At 37.1% G+C, this 19,921-nt stretch overlaps 1 protein-coding gene across 1 annotated transcript in view; it reads right to left on the reverse strand.

Moving 5' to 3' along the window:
* The window catches only part of ZNF33B (zinc finger protein 33B), a 50,691-nt gene that overhangs the window by 13,407 nt on the left and 17,363 nt on the right, over positions 1–19,921 (reverse strand). The window contains 2 exon segments of the mRNA XM_043925587.1: positions 13,727–13,822; positions 14,481–14,625. Coding sequence (XP_043781522.1) covers positions 13,727–13,822; positions 14,481–14,625 — 241 coding nt within the window.

Consider the following 19,921-nt stretch of genomic DNA (forward strand, 5'->3'; position numbering starts at 1 on the left):
TTTCTGATCTCTATCATTCCCGAAAGAAGTTTCTTGTATCACAGCCTATATATACTCATAGAAAAATCGTTAAAGCACCTTTGCTTCATCAGAGCTTAGGTCCCCGGGTCTTTTTTTTGTCTCTCTCTCTCTCTCTTTTTCTGGCTGACTCTCTGGAGCGTGGAGACCTGTCATGCTCACTTTCCTGCCCGGGCTTCTAAGACCCTCTCGAGAAGGCACTTTGTGCCTTCGCTCCCTCGAGAGGGCGCCTGGTGACTTCGTGAGTGATGCAAGTCCTGTGTCAAGGGCTTAACTGGTCCTCTGCGTAAACCAGGGGATATCAGCCTCTTTCTCTCTTTTAGTTTCTTATCGTCGACTCCATACCACCAGGTTCCAGTCCATTAAAGGACCCCAACAGTAACACTGTACAGGAGGCAGTGATCAAGACCATCCCCAAGAAAAAGAAGTACAAAAAGGAAAATTGGTTGTCTGAGGAGGCCTTACAAATAGCTGAGAAAAGAAGAGAAGTAAAAGGCAAAGGAGAAAAGGAAAGATATACCCATCTGCATGCAGAGTTCCAAAGAATAGCAAAGAGAGATAAGAAAACCTTCCTCAGTGATCAATGCAAAGAAACAGAGGTAAACAACAATAAAAGCAACAACATGGAAAAGACTAGAGATCTCTTCAAGAAAATTAGAGATACCAAGGGACCATTTCATGTAAAGATGGGTAGAATAAAGGACAGAAACAGTATGGACCTAACAGAAGTAGAAGATATTAAGAAGAGGTGGCAAGAATACAAAGAGCTATATATAAAAAAGATTACCATGATGGTGTGATCACTGACCTAGAGCCTGATATCCCAGAGTGCAACGTCAAGTGGGCCTTAGGAAGCATCACCATGAACAAAGATAGTGGATGTGATGGAAATCCAGATGAGCTATTTCAAATCCTAAAACATGATGCTGTGAAAGTGCTGCACTCAATATGCCAGCAAATTTGGAAAACTCAGGAATGGCCACAAGACTGGAAAAGGTCAGTTTCCATTCCAAACTCAAAGAAAGGCAGTGCCAAAGAATTTCCAAACTACTGCACAATTGTACTCATTTCACATGGAGCAAAGTAATGCTCAAAATTCTCCAAGCTAGGTTTCAACAGTACATGAACTGAGAACTTCCAGATATTGAAGCTGGATTTAGAAGAGACAGAGGAAGCAGAGAACAAATTGCCAATATCTGCTGGCTCACAGAGAAAGCAAGAGAATTCCAGAAAAACATCTCCTCCTGCTTCACTGACTATGCTAAAGCCTTCGACTGTGTGGATCACAACCAACTGTAAAAAGTTCTTAAGGAGATGGGAATACCAGACCATCTCACCTGCTTCTTGAGAAATCTGTATGCAGGTCTGGAAGCAACAGTTAGAAACAGACATGGAACAATGGACTGGTTCCAAATTGGGAAAGGAATACATCAAGACTGTATTTTGTCATCCTGCTTATTTAACTTATAGGCAGAGTACATCATGCAAACTGCCAGGTTGGATGAAGCACAAGCTGGAAACAAGACTGCTGGGAGAAGTATCAATAAGCTCAGATATGCTCAGATATACCACCCTAATGGCAGAAAGTGAACAAAACCTAAAGAGCTTCTTGATGAAGGTAAAAGAGGAGAGTGAAAAAGCTGGCTTAAAACTCAACATTCAGAAAACCAAGATCATAGCATTTGGTCCCATAACTTCAAGGCAAATAGATGGGGAAACAATGGAAACAGTGACAGACTTTCTTTTCTTGGGCTCCAAAATGACTGCAGATGGTGACTGCAGCCATGGAATTAAAAGATGCTTGATCCTTAGAAGAAAAGCTACTACAAACCTAGACAGTGTGTTAAAAAGCAGAGACATTACTTTGTCAGCAAAGGTCTATATAGTCAAAGCTCTGGTTTTTCCAGTAATCATGTACAGATGTGACAGTTGGGATCATAAAGAAGGCTGAACATCAAAGAATTGATGCTTCTGAACTGTGATTTTGGAGCAGACTCTTGAGAGTCCCTTAGACTGCAAGGAGATTAAACCTGTCAATTCTAAAGGAAATCAACTCTGAATATTCATTGGAAGGTCTGATGCTAAAGCTGAAGCTCCAATACTTTGACCACCTGATGTGAAGAGCCGACTCACTGGAAAAAACCGTGATGATGGAAAAGATGGAAGACAGGAGAAGGGAACAACAAAGGATGAGATGGTTAGACAGCATCACTGACTCAATGGACATGAGTCTGAGTAAGCTTCAGGAGAGGGTGAAGGACAAGGAAGCCTGGGGTGCTGCAGTCCATGGGGTTGTAAATTGTGGAACATGATTGAGCGACTGAACAACAACAAAATTTTATTAAGGTATGTCTTAGGACTATTCTAGGTACGTTTTCCCAGGTTTCTAGTGGTCTATTTGAATATGTGAAACAGGTCTTCTTTAATTTTTGCAGTTTTAAGATGATCAGAAGTTAAAAAAACAGAAAGACAAAAATTGAACAAATTAAGTCAAAAGGCTGGTTCTTTGAAAAAATTCACAAAAAAGGCAAATCACCGACTAATCTAATCAACAAACAAGTGGGAGAAATCACAACTACACAAAATATGAAATGATAAGGGAGAAGTAATCATTGAAACAAGGTGTATTATCTTAAAAGGCTATTTTTTGCACAACTTGCTACAAATACATTTGGAAGAGAAGAATAAATAATTTCTTGGGAAAATACAACTTATTAAAATATATCCTGGTAGAGACAGAAAATATAAACAGAAAAATTTCCACATAAGCAGCAAAAAATAGCAAGTTTGCCTAAGCAGTAGAATGAGCACCTCTAAAATTTTAATCTAGATTCACAGATGGTTGAAGTTTTGCAACCATGCTTTATTTTTCTCTGTATAAAGCCTTCTTAACCATTAACTATTCTAAATTCAAATATCATGACCCATTACTCCAAATATGTCAGCATTCTATCTTCGAAGAATAAAAATGTGGTCACACTCAAGGAAATTATACCTGATAATATATTATATGTTATACAGGCCATTCATGAAGAGCAGCATCTCTGAAAATATCACGTGCTTTCCACTTATATAAATCCCTTCCTTTAACTGTAAAATTCTCCAAAGGCAGAGTGTTTAATGAAACTGGTTTAATCAAAAATTTTTCTTTAAAAAATTTCCATACTTTCTGAAATTTATCCATATGTTTCTTTGACTTGTTTTCTCACTGTTTCCTAAATTCACCCACACTGTTGCACATAGACATATATCAAAAAGACCACTGTGAAAATATACTGTAACTTACATACTGATTCCCCTATTTGATGGCTAGTCTGGTTGACTATCTAGTTTTTCTATTATTATGAACAATACAGACATTCCTCTATACAGCTGGTGTCTACTTGGAAGTGTCTCTAAAACAATGCTACTCAAAAGTGGAGAGTTGCATATCAATGCCTGTCAATATGAGGTATGTAACAAGTAGGTGATAAGATAAATACACAGAGGGCAACCATTTAGAAACTTTCACATCAATCCCAAGAGTTTTAGTGAGGTAGACATGAAGAATCAACTGAATACATTCAAACTATATAGTTTGACAAGTTCTGACACAATAATATATATGAACAGATTTATTTCTGGGCTCTGTAGTTTGATCAACTCCTCTATGTGTCCTTGAGGCTAACACCAGAGTCTTGTTTACCATAACTTTATAGTAACTCTTGAAATCAGGCAGTTGTTACGCTACAACTTAGCTTCTATTTTTTGAAGCTGTTACTCTAGTTCCTCTGACTCCTCTGAACTTCTATATGAAGTTAGGAATCAGCTAGTCAATTACTCTAAGAAAGCCTGTTGGGACTTAGATTGGAGTTGTTCTGAATCTACAAACCTTTTAACTGAGAAAAATGTTCATCATATTGAGCACTTGGATAATGACCATGTATAAAAGTATATATGTCAATACATGAGACTATCTCTCTCCAGTTATTTAGGTATTAAATTGCTCTCTGCAATGGTCTATAATGTTCAGTGAGGTCTTTCACATCTTTGCTAGATAGGTCAGCAAAAAAATATTTTTCATGCTATTGCAAATAAAACTGATTTTTGTATGCTGACTTTTATCTTGCAACCTACATGCACTTAAAAATTCTAGCCATTTTTTTTATCATTCTATATAATTATCTTTTTGTGAATAGATAGTTCTACTTCTTTTTCCACTACTGCCTCCTTTTCTTTTTCTTCCCTGATTATACTAGCCAGATTACATTATTTTACTGAGTATGAGTGGACTACCTGTCTTGTTCCTGATATTGTTTAGGAAATTATTCAGTTTTAAAATATTAAGCACATTAGCTGGTTTTCAATAAGAGGCCTTTTGTCTTATTTTCATTGAGAGCCTTAATCTGGAATGAAAGCTGAATTTTGTCAAATGTTTTTCTTTTATCTTTTGAGATCATCATACAAGCTTTTCTTTTATTTTTTTTTTAATGTAGGTTTCCATGTTACTCTGTCCATACATCTCACCCACTCCTCCCCTCTCCCCATGTCCATAAGTCTATTTTCTATGTCTGTTTCTCCACTGTTGCCCTGTAAATAAATTCTTCACTACCATTTTTCTAGATTCTGTATATATGTGTTACAATATCTTTCTCTTTCTGACTCACTTAACTCTGTATAATAGGTTCTAGGTTCATCCACCTCATTAGAACTGACTCAAATATGCTCCTTTTTATGGCTGAGTAATATTCCATTGTGTATATATACCACAATTTCTTTATCCATTCATCTGTCGATGGACATCTAGGTTGCCTCCATGTTCTAGCTATTGTAAATAATGCTGCAATGAACAATGGGATACATGTGTCTCTTTCAATTTTGGTTTCCTCAGGGTATATGCCTAGGATTGTGATTGTTGGGTCATATAGTGGTTTTATTCCTAGTTTTTTAAGGAATCTCCATACTGTCTTCCATAGTGGCTGTATCAATTTACATTCCCACCAACAGTGCAAGAGAGTTCCTTTTTTTCCACACCCTCTCCAACATTCTTTGAAGACTTTTTGATGAGGGCCATTCTGACTGGTGTGAGGTGACTGTAGTTTTGATGAGCATTTTTTCATGTGTTTGTTAGCCATCTATATCTCTTCTTTGGAGAAATGTCTGTTTAGGTCTTTTTCCCACTTTTCGACTGGGTTATTTGTTTTTCTGGTATTGAGTTAGTTGTATGAGCTGCTTGTATATTTTGCAAATTAATTCTTTGTCAGTTGCTTCATTTGCTATTATTTTCTCCCATTCTTGAGGGCTGTCTTTTCATCTTGCTTATAGTTTCCTTTGCTGTGCAAAAGCTTTTAAGTATAATCAGGTCCCACTTATTTACTTTTGTTTTTATTTCCATTACGCTAGGAGGTAGGTCATAGAGGATCTTGCTTTGATTTATGTCATCGAGTGTTCTGCCTATGTTTTCCTCTAAGAGTCTTATAGTTTCTGGTCTTACATTTAGGTCTTTAATCCATCTTGAGCTTATCTTTGTGCATGTATTAGAAAGTGTTCTAATTTCATTCTTTTAACATGCCACTATCCAGTTTTCCCAGCACCATTTATTGAAGAAGCAGTCTTTGCCCCATTGTATATTCTTGCCTCCTTTGTCAAAAATAAGGTACCGATGGGTACATGGGTTTATTTCTGAGCTTTCTATCTTGTTCCATTGGTCTATATTTCTGTTTTTGTGTCAGTACCATACTGTCTTGATGAGTGTAGGTTTGCAGCATAGTCTGAAGTCAGGAAGCTTGATTCCTCCAGCTCCATTCTTCTTTCTCAAGACTGCTTTGGCTATTCGAGGTCTTTTGTGTTTCCATATGAATTGTGAAAGGTTTTGTTCTAGTTCTGTGAAAAATGCCATTGGTAATTTGATAGGGTTTGCATTAAATCTGTAGATTGCATTTGGTAGTATAGTCATTTTCACAATATTGATTCTTCCTGCCCAGGAACATGGAATATCTCTCCATCTATTTATGTCATCTTTGATTTCTTTCATTAGTGTCTTATAATTTTCTGTGTACATTTCTTTCATCTCCTTAGGTAAGTTTATTCCTAGATGTTTAATTCTTTCTGTTGCAATGGTGAATGGAACTGATTCCTTAATTGCTCTTTCTGATTTTTCACTGTTAGTATGTAGAAATGCAAATGATGTCTGTGTATTGATTTTGTATCCTGCAACTTTGCTAAGTTCACTGATTAGCTCTAGTAATTTTCTGATACTATCTTTAGAGTTTTCTATGTATAGTATCATGTCATCTGCAAACTGAGAGCTTTACTTCTTCTTTTCTGATCTGGATTCCTTTTCTTTCTTTCTCTTCTCTGATTGCTTTAGCTAGGATTTCCAGAACTATGTTGCATAATAGTTGTGAAAGTGGACACCCTTGTCTTGTTCCTGATCTGAGGGGGAATGCTTTCAGTTTTTCACCATTGAGAATAATGTTTGCTGTAGGCTTACCATATACATGGGCTTCCCTTATGGCTCAGCTGGTAAAGAATCCACCTGCAATGTGGCAGACCTGAGTTTGATCCCTGGGTTGGGATCTAGATCCCCTGGAGAAGGGAAAGGCTACCCACTCCAGTATTCTGGCCTGGAGAATTCCATGGACTATGGGGTCGCAAAGAGTCAGACACGACTGAACAACTTTCAGTTTCACTTTCACTATCACATATATGGCCTTTACTATGTTGAGGTAGGTTCCTTCTATGCCCATTTTTTAAAGAGTTTTAATCATAAATAGGTGCTAAATTTTGTCAAAGGCTTTTTGTGCATTTATTGAGATGATCATGTGGTTTTTATCTTTCGGTTTGTTCATATGATGTATCACATTGATTGATTTCTGTACATTGAAGAATCCTTGCATCCCTGGAATAAACCCAACTTGATCATGGTGTATGAGATTTCTGATGTGTTGCTGAACTCTGTTTACTAAAATTTTGTTGAGGATTTTTACATCTATGTTCATCAGTGATATTGGCCTGTAGTATTCTTTTTTGTGTTGTGTTTGTCTTGTTTTGGAATCAGGATGATGGGGGCCTCGTAGAATGAATTTGGAAGTGTTCTTTCCTCTGCAATTGTTTGAGAGTTTTAGAAGAATAGCCATTAGCTCTTCTCTAAATGTTTGATAGAATTCTCCTGTGAAGCCATCTGGTCCTGGCTCTTTTTGTTTTTTGGGAGATTTTTTATGACAGCTTCAATTTCAGTGCTTGTAATTGGGTTGTTCATAATTTCTATGTCTTCCTGGTTCAGTCTTGGAAGATTGAACTTTCTTAAGAATCTGTCCATTTCTTCCAGGTTATTCATTTTATTGCCATGTAATTGTTCATAATAATCTCTTATAATCCTTTGTATTTATGCATTGTCTATTGTAACCTCTCCTTTTTCATTTCAAATTTTGTTGATTTGATTCTTCTCTCATTTTTTTCTTAATGAGTCTGACTAAGGGTTTGTCAGTTTTGTTTATCTTCTCAAAGAACCAGTTTTTAGTTATATTAATCTTTACTATTGCTTTTTTCATTTCTTTCTACTTGAATCTTTATTATTTCTTTCCTTCTACTAACTTTGGGGTTTTATTCTTCTTCTTTTTTCCAGTTGCTTTAGGTTAATGTTAGGTTGTCTATTTGATGTTTTTCTTGTTTCCTGAGGTAGGATTGTATTGCTATAAACTTCCCTCTTAGAACTGCTTTTGCTGCATCCCATAGGCTTTGAGTTGTTGTGCTTTCATTGTCATTTGTTTCTAGAAATCTTTTGATTTCCCTTTTGATTTCTTCAGTACACTTATTTTAGAAATGTGTTGTTCAATCTCCACGTGTTTGTGTTTCTTACAGTTTTTTTCTTATAATTGGTATCTAGTCTCATAGCGTTGTGATCAGAGAAGATGCTTGATACAATTTCACTTTTCTTAAATTTACTGAGGTTTGAGATGTGGTCTATCCTGGAGAATGTTCCATGTGCACTTAAGAAGAAGGTGCATTCTTCTGCATTTGGATGGAATGTCCTGAAGGTATCAATGAGATCCATCTCATCTAATGAATCATTTAAGACTTGTGTTTATTAATTTTATATTTTGGTTTGAGTGGGGTGTTAAAGTCTCCTACTATTATTGTGTTACTGTCAATTTCTCCTTTTGTGTCTGTTAGTGTTTTTTTAATGTATTGAGGTGCTCCTATGTTGGGTGCATAGATATTTACAATTGTTATGTCTTCCTCTTGAATTGATCCCTTGATCATTATGTAGTGTTCTTCCTTATCTCTTGTAATCTTCTTTATTTTAAGGTCTATTTTATCTGATATGAGGATTGCTACTCCACCTTTCTTTTGCTTCCCATTTCCATGGAATATATTTTTTCCATCCTCTCACCTTCAGTGTGTATGTGTCTCGAGGTCTAAAGTGGGTTTCCTGTAGACAGCATATATATGGGTCTTATTTTTTTATACATCCAGCCAGAGCATGTCTTTTGGTTGGAGCATTTAATCCATTTACATTTATTTTTTTCCATTTACATTTAAGGTAATTATTGATATATATGTTCCTATTGCCATTTTCTAATTGTTTGGGGTTGATTTTGTAGATCTTTTTTCTGCTGTTGTATTTCTTGACTATATAAGTCTGTTTAACATTTGTTGTAAAGCTGGTTTGGTGGTACTGAATTCTCTTTTGCTTGTCTGAAAAACTTTTTATTTCTGCATCAATTGTGAATCAGGTCTTTGCTGGGTATAGTAATCTTGGTTGTAGATTTTTCCCTTTCAGTACTTTAAATATATCCTGCCATTCCCTTCTGGCCTGAAGAGTTTCTGCTGAAAGATCAGCTGTTAAGTGTATGGGATTTCCCTTGTATGTTACTTCTTGCTTTTCCCTTGCTGCTTTTAATATTCTTTCTTTGTGTTTAGTCTTTGTTAGTTTGATTAGTATGTGTCTTGGCATGTTTCTCCTTGGGTTTATCTTGTATGGGATTCTTTGTGCCTCTTGGGCTTGATTGACTATTTCCTTTTCCATGCTAGGGAAATTTTCAACTATAATCTCTTCAAAAAATTTCTTATACCCTTTCTTTTTCTCTTCTTCTGGGACCCCTATAATTCAAATGTTGGTGTGTTTGATATGGTCCCAGAGGTCTCTGAGACTGTCCTCAGCTCTTTTCATTCTTTTTTTTACTTATTTTGCTCTTCAGAAAATATTTCCATCATTTTATCTTCCAGCTCACTGATTCATTCTTCTGCTTCAGATGTTCTGCTACTGATTCCTTCTAGGGTACTTTTAATTTCAGTAATTGTGTTGTTTGTCTCTGCATGTTTATTCTTTAATTCTTCTAGGTCTTTGTTAACTGATTCTTGTAATTTCTCCATTTTGTTTTCAAGGTTTTGATCATCTTTAGTATGATTATTCTGAACTCTTTTTCAGGTAGTTTGCCTCTTTCTTCTTCATTTATTTGGACTTCCATGTTTCTAGTTTGTTCCTTCATTTGTGTAGTATTTCTCTGCCTTTTCATTATTTTTTTTTTTAACTTATTGTGTTTGAGGTCTTCTTTTCCCAGGCTTCAAGGTTGAATTCTTTCTTCCTTTTGGTTTCTGCCCTGCTAAGGTTGGGGCTTCCCTGGTGGCTCAGATGGTAAAGCATCTGCCTGTAGTGTGGGAGACCTGGGTTCGATGCCTGGGTTGGGAAGATCCCCTGGAGAAGGAAATGGCAACCCACTCCAGTGCTCTTGCCTGGAAAATTCCATGGCCTGAGGAGCCTGGTAGGCTACAGTCCATAGGGTTGCAAAGAGTCAGACACAACTGAGCGACTTCACGACTTCACAGGTCACAAGGTTGGTCCAGTGGTTTGTGTAAACTAGGGTGAGATTTGTGCTAAGTTTTTGTTTGTTTGTTTTTCCTCTGATGGGCAAGGCTGAGTGAGGTGGTAATCCTGTCTGCCGATGGTTGGGTTTGTATTTTTCTTTTGTTTGTTGTTTAGATGAGGCATATGTGGTTGGGTGATGCTGGGTCTTATATTCAAGTGGTTTCCTTTCTGTGAGTTCTTACTATTTGATACTCCCTAGGGTTAGTTCTCTGGTAGTCTAGGGTCTTGGGAGTCAGCTCCCACTCCAAAGGCTCAGGGCTTGATCTCTTTCAGGAAAACCTAATTGATCCACAAATCTAACTGACATTTGAAAATGCATGCTCCTGTTATGGCTCACAGATGATGTCAGGCTCTGTCCACCAGAATTCTCCAAATAAAAGTCTTGCTTGGCCAGCAGGAAGTAAACAATCAGGAAATAGAGATCAGCTGAGCTCTGCCTCACCTGAGCTTCAGGATAAACAGCAAATACAGTACAATAGTCCAATGGTCTCTTTGATAATCTTTCCTGTCTTCACCAAGTATCTGGAAATTTTAGGATACAGTCAAGGCAGTACTCAGATGAATATTTATAGCTATAAACACCTGTGGCACAGGAGGGCTCCCCAGCTCCTACTCCGTGAATCCTCTTTCTCCTCCTCCCCTCCTCTTTCTCTCTCCCTCAGTCTCTGCCGGGCATGCGTGGTGCCAGTTGGTCCTGACCTGACCACAAAGAGAACAGGGTGGGAGGGGGTGGTGGCAGCGGTGATCAGCAGCCACTGAGATTGCTTCCATAATTTCTCTTTTTGATAGCCTGTTGTTAGTGTATAGAAATGAAACAGATTTCTGTATATTAATTTTGTATCCTGCAACTTTACCAAATTCATTGATAAGCTCTAACAGCTTTTGGCAGCACCTTTAGAATTTTCCATGTATAGTATTATGTCATCTGCAAACAGTGATAGTTTTGCTTCTTCCTTTCAAATTTATATTCTTTATATTTCTTTTTTTTGTCTGCTATGACTAGGACTTCCAATACTATGTTGAATAAAAGCGGTGGGAGAGTCAGCATCCCTGTCTTGTTCCTGATCTTAGAGGAAATGCTTTTAGCTTTTTACCACTGAATAATGATGTTAGCTGTTGCATTATCATGTATGATCCTCCATACACAGTCTGCTGAGAGTTTTACTGTAAATGGATGTAGAATTTTGTCAAAAGCATTCTGCACCAGATGAAATAAATGTATCTCTATAATGTTTTGCAACACTTTGAGAAGGGTAAGTGTTAACGCCTCTCTAAACATTTTGTAGTATTCACCTGTGAAGTCATCTGGTCCTGGACTTTTGCTTTTTATGATTTAAAAAAAAATACTGATTCAATTTCATTACTGGTAGGTACAAAATATTATCTAAAGTATCTATTTGTTTTTAAATTATAAGACATACAAAGAAACAGGAAAATTCCACCTATGCTGGGGAAATAGCAAACAATAGAAACTGTTTGTGAGAGGATCCAGATACGGGACTTAGCAGGCCTTACAGCAGCTATTAGAAATATGTTCAAAAACTACCAAGCTTAAGGAAGCAAATATTAGTATGAAGGCAGATCATCACATAGAGAGTAAGACTAAAGAGACAAATAAAAATTCTAGGTTTGAAAATTATAATAACTGCAACAGAAATTCACTGGAAGGAATCAATAGTAGATTGGTGCTTACAGGAAGAAGAATTAGTGAAAAGTGAAGAGAGCTCAACCAACAAAATGCAATCTAAGGAACAGAGAAAGAAAATATAAAGAATAAAGCCTCAAATAAGTGAAGGACACCACTAACTGCATTAACATTCATAATGGAAGTACCAAAAGGAAAGGAAAAAGACCAAGGAGCAAAAAAAGTATTCAATGAAATGATGGCAAAAATTTGGCAAATGTAAAGAAAAACATTAATCTGCAAATTCAACAAGATGAACTCCAAGTGGGATAAACAGAGAGATGCATCATAGCAAAAATATTTAAGAAACAAAGACAAAACTTTAAAATCAACAAGAGAAACACAATTATTAACATACAAGAAACTCCAGTAAGATTAACACTTGACTTCCCATCTGAAACAACAGAGTCCAGGAGGTGGGATGACATTTTCAGTATGCTGGGGGAAAATGTGTTCTAGTTCTAACTTTTTAGCGGGACCTCCATACTGTTTTCCATAGTGGTTGAACCAATTTTCATCTTAACCAATGGTGTACAAGGGTTCGCTTTTCTCAACATTCTTGCCAACACGTTATTATCTCTTATCTTCTTGATGCCAGCCATTCCAACTGGTGTGACATGGTATCTCACTGTGCTTTTGATTTGCATTTCCCTGATGATTAGTGATGCTATCTTTTCAGGTACCTGTGGGCATTAAAAATACTATTTCTATAACTCATTAAGATGCATTATTTTTCCATTACTATACTCTCAGCTCTTAAGAGTACAGTAACTACTCAAAAATTATTTGAGTCAAAAAAATGAATTATGAAAGAATAGCTAATAACAGCATGAATACAGAGCAATGGAGGCTGTAAGTTGAGCAACTGAAGCTGCTTTGAGAATTATAGAGTAACCAAGGAAAACAACAATAAAATGAGGTGGGCAAAAATTGGATTACCGGCAAATATAAGAATGATCAATATTCAAAAAGTGAATCAAAAAAAGAACATTTTTAGTAAGAGTGGTATCTGGAGACTTCATTCAAAAATTAGTATTTTAATAAATGACCCAATCAAAAAATGGGCCAAAGAACTAAACAGACATTTCTCCAAAGAAGACATACAGATGGCTAACAAACACATGAAAAGATGCTCAACATCACTCATTATCAGAGAAATGCAAATCAAAACCACAATGAGGTACCATTACACACCAGTCAGGATGGCTGCTATCCAAAAGTCTACAAGCAATAAATGCTGGAGAGGGTGTGGAGAAAAGGGAACCCTCTTACACTGTTGGTGGGAATGCAAACTAGTACAGCCGCTATGGAAAACAGTGTGGAGATTTCTTAAAAAACTGGAAATAGAACTGCCATATGATCCAGCAATCCCACTTCTGGGCATACACACCGAGGAAACCAGATCTGAAAGAGACATGTGCACCCCAATGTTCATCGCAGCACTGTTTATAATAGCCAGGACATGGAAGCAACCTAGATGCCCATCAGCAGATGAATGGATAAGGAAGCTGTGGTACATATACACCATGGAATATTACTCAGCCGTTAAAAAGAATTCATTTGAACCAGTTCTAATGAGATGGATGAAACTGGAGCCCATTATACAGAGTGAAGTAAGCCAGAAAGATAAAGAACATTACAGCATACTAACACATATATATGGAATTTAGAAAGATGGTAACGACAACCCTATATGCAAAACAGAAAAAGAGACACAGAAATACAGAACAGACTTTTGAACTCTGTGGGTTTGAACTCTGTGGGAGAAGGTGAGGGTGGGATGTTTCAAAAGAACAGCATGTATACTATCTATGGTGAAACAGATCAGCAGCCCAGGTGGGATGCATGAGACAAGTGCTCGGGCCTGGTGCACTGGGAAGACCCAGAGGAATCGGGTGGAGAGGGAGGTGGGAGGGGGGATCGGGATGGGGAATACGTGTAAATCTATGGCTGATTCATATCAATGTATGACAAAACCCACTGAAAAAAAAAAAAAATAAATAAATAAAGAAAAAAAAAGAGAGAAGGAAAAAAAATTAGTATTTTAAGTCACTTCTAAGTATTAGGACCTCTAAAGTGATATTCTTAAAAAAAGAAAATTTCAAAGTTAACCTCTAATCAGAGGAAGATAATAAATTGCCTGATGTTCACTTGTTCAACACACATTAACTCACCTGAGAAGTTTTGGCTTGGGAATTCTTCCTCCAATATCCATGGCTCTTCTCCTTGCTCCAGTCTGAAGATCACCTCTGGTTTGGTAATACAATACCCTGTCAAAGTGAAATAATTTACAATGTGGACTGAGTGGCCTAGATTTCAGGGCCTCTGAAACAGGAGAAAGCTTCTAGAGCTGCTCAATGAAGGTGTCATTGAACATTTCACTGGAGAAGCAAATACAAGTATCTTCCTGGTGCCCTAAAGTGACCTGTAAACATTGAATCTTGAATTCCAATCTTAAACATCATTAAACTTCTCATGATGTCCATAAGCTTCTTAATTAAAAGAATTTTTTTGTTACAACTTTGTGGCCAAGATGAGCCCTACAAAGAGGGTCTGATTTAATACTCATATGCATGTATTATTACTTTATGCTTTAGTCTGTTTGGGCTATTGTAACAGAATACCATAGACCAGGTGGCTTTAAAAACAGAAATTTACTTCTCACACTCTGGAGGCTGGGAACTCAGAGATCAAGGTGCCAGTATGGTCAGAATCTGGTGCGGCCTCACTTCCTCGTTTACAGAACACACCTTTTTGCTGTGTCCTCGCAAGGTGGAGAACACCAAAAGATCCCTTTTCTTCTCCTGTTTTTGTAAATGCATTAATCCCACCAAGAGGATCTAATAATTCAATCTAACACTACTTGAGGATTGGAGTTTAAAAGAATTTTTAAATACCATTTAGAATTACATCATAAACCAACCTTACCCACTGAGACAAGGTTCCTGTAGTTCTCCAGCATCACATCTCTATACAAGGACCTTTGAGTTGAATCCAGGTGCTGCCACTCCTCCTGGGTGAAGCCCACAGTCACATCCTTAAAGGATACTGATCCTTGGAATTTCGGTTCAATCTGAAATATTCAGAATTAAGATGACATGGCAAAGATGTATGGAAGCAAATCCCTACCATGATTATTGTTTACAGGTTACCAAACTGGTTTGCAGAATGTTCCTTTTGCTTTATACTCTGGGAGAACAAACCACAGTAGAAATATTCGGTAAACCAATTTGCATTAATTATTAATTCTCAAGTTTCCACAATGGATCTGGAACTATTCTAGTTCTTGGAAATATTAAGATTAGTAAAAACCATCCTGTATTCAATAAGTATATAATCTGGTAAGAAAACATGCAGTAATATGTTACAAGTACTGTGGCTGAAGTATACACTCAATAGATTAATGTAAATAAGAAGCAAAACTATTTCTGTTTTGAGCTTCACTGAGGAAGAACAGCTACTGAATAAACAGTAACACTGTGTTCTTCATGAATATAGGGCCACTGCACAAGAAAAGACTAGGGTCCTCTAACATCCTCAGGAAATGAGTAACAAGGCAAACAGCATAGGAGTTGAGATAAGAAAAAGGGCCACAGAAGTACTCAAGAAATGCACTATAGAGTGACTTTAGACCAGCAGACTCCAAAGTATGTGATCACTTTCCACCTTAAAGAATACTTTTGAACACTACAGAAGTTTGTCTACAAACCACAGAAACAAACTAACAAGAAATGTATTACAAACTTTATTCTTATTTAGACTTAAGAATGTAGGTAAAATCTAGTATGCTATTTCACTACAATACATATCTTAGGTTCTAATTCTTCCATTCAGAGACAATAATTAGGAAGTGCAGCAGATGACACAGGAGAAGATATTCAACCAAATTGTTTTCGATTTCATTCAGAGTGGAAAAAAAAAGAAGAAGAAGAAGAAAAGGGCATGTCAGCCTACTCCAGCATTCTTGCCTGAAGAATCCTGTGGACAGAGAAGACTGGTAGGCTACAGTCCATAGGATCATGAAGAATCAGACACAACTGAGCAACTAACACAACACCAGAGTGCATGCCTCTACTTCAGGCATCACTGTTGCAGAGAAAGAGCTGCCAAAGGAGACATTCAACAGTATATTGAAAATACATGACTAAGTTTTTATTTCAGACGAATTCTCTGTTTTTAAAAAGGGAATGGAAAGCAAAAGGACAAAACAACCCACTTACATAAACTTGAAACTTGGATGCAAATAGTGAAGTGCAAGTCTCTCAGTTGTGTCCAACTCTTTGCAACCCCATGGACTATACAGTCCATGGAATTCTCCAGGCCGGAATACTGGAGTGGGTAGCCTTTCCCTTCTCCAGGGGATCTTCCCAACCCAGGTGCTGAACCCAGGTCTCCTGTGTCTCCTGAATTGCAGGCAGATTCTTTACCATCTAAGCCACCAGGAAAGCACAAAAGGTTTAGAAATTAGATACAAGTTCAATATAACAAATATCAGAATATTAAAATTTTTAAAGGTATAACAAACATCAGGTGTGAAAATTATAAAGTCTTTACAAAAAATATAATGAAGGAAAATAAGAAGATCCAAATAAATAGAAGGATGTAAGAAATTCCTGGATAGACAGGCTCAGTATTAAAAAAATATAAATTCTCTCCACGCTGATATAAAAATTCATACCAATTTCAAAAAAATTCCAGACAAGCTAATTCTAAAATATGTGAAAATGCAAAGGGTAAAAATACACAAAACAATCTTAAAGAAAAATTAAGCCATAAGGAGTACCATATATCAAGTATAATATATTATCAATGTATCATAATTAAAATATTGTGATATAGGCACAAGAATTTTCAAATGCATCAATAGAATGGAAGAGTCCAAAATGTATGTATGTCACTTGATTTTTGACAAGGATAACAGAAGGACAACCATTTCAATAAACAGTGTGTTTAATTATAGTGAGCATTTATGGCTATCTTAACTGTAAACAGAAATCCATTTTAGACAGTATATAGATCTAAATTTGAAAAATTAAAACAATAAAAATTTTAGCAAATACCATAAGAAATACCTTCATGACACTAAGAATAAGCAAATACTTCTTAAATAGGATGCAAATTACATTAATAACTCTACAATATTAAGATCCTACCCTTACCAAAAGACAGAAAGAAAATAAAAGTACAACACAAAGTGGAAAGAGACATTTGGAACACATATATCTTACAAAGAAGTCCTATCTCTAATATAGAAAGACTTTTTTTTAATTAATGAGGACAAAAATGCAGGCCATCTTGGTAACAAACCTGACAGCAAATCTCTCAATAGAAACCTTGAAAGTGAGAAGACACTGGATAAAAATTTGAATGGGCAACTTGCAAATGAGAAAATAAAAATGGAATGTCATTTTAAAAGAGCTAGGAAAAATATCACCAGAAAATTCTAAATCCAGAAATAATATTCTTCTAAAATGAATATATTTTCCACATAAAGTTTGAAAAAATTGTCAGTAATACACACAAGTCAAGAAATACTACAGGTAAGGAAAATGATATCTGATGGGAAAACATGTCAATGTATGGCAAAAACCACTACAATATTGTAAAGTAATTAGCCTCCAACTAATAAAAATAAATGGAAAAAAAATTAAAATTAAAATTTAAAAAAATAAAAAATTTAAAAAAAAACTTCAGGAAGAAATAAATAAAACTGAAAATGGAATTTAAAGCAACAAATAATGTCTTTTGGAATCTATGAAAAACACTGAAAGTAAAATACATCAAAACATTAGCAATAGGATAATTAAAGTTAAACTGCTTAAACATTCTGGCACTGTCTGTGAAGAGGTAAAGCACTAACTTAAGGTAAATGAAAGTAAGAATTCTGTAAAGGAAAAGTTCAGCTCCTCTCTTTTACTCTACTCAGGTCACCAAATTAGTGGGACCTTTTCCCATCCCAAGTGATTAACTCAATTCTGAAACTACAGTATCAGATTCCAGGCTCAGTTCCATGTGACACCATTCCTACTTCAGACACCAACTGCAAACCCAGTGTATCTAACCACTGGATAAAAATCAAGGCTCCCACACCCTCTTTGTTCAGTTTAATAATCTGACAGAGTGGCTCACAAAACACAGAACAATAATTTACTTACTAGATTAATGGGTTAACATAAAGGATAGAACTCAGAAATATCCAGATGCAAGAGATACACAAAGCCCTAAGGATGGGTAAAAGGGTACAAAACTTCCATGCTCTCTGAACTACTACCTTTCCAATAAGACCTCCACATGTTCAACAACCTGGAAGCTCTCTGAATCCCATAAGCTCACAGATTTTTATCAAGATTACATTACATATGCAAGACTGATCAAATCACTGGTCAACGGTGGCTAATTCAGCCTCCAGCCACTCTCACTCCTCCTCAGAGGTTGGGAGGTGGGGCTGAGAATTCCAACCCTCTCATCATATGGTATACTGCAGCCATGAAATTAAAAGACGCTTACTCCTTGGAAGGAAAGCTATGACCAACCTAGATAACATATTAAAAAGCAGAGACATTACTTTGCCAGCAAAGGTCTGTCTGGTCAAGGCTATGGTTTTTCCAGTGGTCATGTATGGATGTGAGAGTTGGACGGTGAAGAAAGCTGAGCGCTGAAGAATTGATGCTTTTGAACTGTGGTGTTGGAGAAGACTCTTGAGAGCCCCTTGGACTGCAAGGAGATCCAACCAGTCCATCCCAAAGGACATCAGTCCTGGGTGTTCACTGGAAGGACTGATGCTGAAGCTGAAACTCCAATACTTTGGCCACCTCATGCAGAGAGCTGACTCACTGGAAAAGACCCTGATGCTGGGAGGGATTGGGGGCAGGAGGAGAAGGGGACGACAGAGGATGAGATGGCTGGATGGCATCACCGACTCGATGGGCATGAGTTTGAGTAAACTCCGGGAGTTTGTGATGGACAGGGAGGCCTGGCATGCTGCGATTCATGGGGTAGCAAAGAGTCGGACATGACTGAGCGACTGAACTGAACTGAACCAGATGGTTGGTTCTCCTGGTACTCAGTACCTCATTCTTGACAGACATTTCAAAAAGTCACTCATTAACATAAACTCAGGTATGGCTGAAACAAAAAACACTATCTTAAATGTTCTGGAGCTATTTCAGGAACTAGGGGAAAAAAAAACTCAATATTATAACAACAGATTTCCCTATAGCTTTTATCACTTAAGATATTATTAGTTTTAGGAGCTAAGTTAAGAAGCCCTGCAGGAAAATCAACATACAAATTTATTATAATAACAATATCATAAATGCAAGTTATAGTATCTAGAGTAAAACCTAAAAGAATATGAAACTATATAACTTAAAAGCTACTAGATACAAAAAGAAAATGCCTATCAAAAGGAGAATGGGGAAGATGGCAGAGGAGTAAGATGGGGAGATAACCAGCCTCTGCACAAATACATCAAAAACTCATCAAGATATGGAACAACTTCTACAAAGCATCCTCTAGGTGACCGCAGAAGACTCTAGCCTCCAGGGGGACAGGCTAAGCTCCCTGAAATGAGGTAGGAGAGAGGATGGAGACATAAAAAGGGAAAAGATGGGGACCACCCTGGTGGCGCAGTGGCTAAGACACTGCACTTCCAATGCAGGAGGCCTGGGTTCAATCCCTGGTCCAGGAACTAGATCCCACATGCTGCAATTAAAATATCCCTCGAGTAGTCAAATAAATAATATTTGTTTGTTTGTTTGTTTATCTTTTAATTCACATATTTCTTTCTTTACCATACATATGCCATAATTTCAGTGCTGTTTTCTTTGACATCCTTCTTTACTTGGTGTCCCAGGCTCACAGTTCTATATTTCATGAGCTAAACAATAAAAAAGGAAGCAAAGTAATAATTTATTATTAGTTAGGCTTTGACTCATCTCCATGGTAGAATTCTATCATGCTTAGCTGGAATATGCACATTGTATCTTTCTCCTGTACTGGGAAGTCCAAATCTGGAAATATGTCTTTTTGTTTGTTTTTAAATGGAAAAGATGGAGAACTGGGCAAGAACTTATGCCCCAAGGGAGGGAGGGAGCCCTGAAACATCAGGAGTCCCCATGCACAGTGAAATATCCCTCATAGGCGGGCCCAAGGGGGAGCTTCAAAGTCTCGGAAAACTAGGCAAAGCAGGGACTTAGAAGGCAGTAAACAGAGAAAACTGCTCTTCTCAGCCTGTTGGCAGTTCATTGACTGTGGCCCCAAACAGAAGGCAAGCTTGGGGAACCGAGGGGGGTGTGGCATACAAGCCCAGCCAGGGCACAGCCCTTGAAGCACAGAGGGCTGGCCCAGGTGGCCTAGTGTGACGTGGC

Source organism: Cervus elaphus, chromosome 15 (genome assembly GCF_910594005.1).
Source record: "Cervus elaphus chromosome 15, mCerEla1.1, whole genome shotgun sequence".
Lineage (NCBI taxonomy): Eukaryota > Metazoa > Chordata > Mammalia > Artiodactyla > Cervidae > Cervus > Cervus elaphus.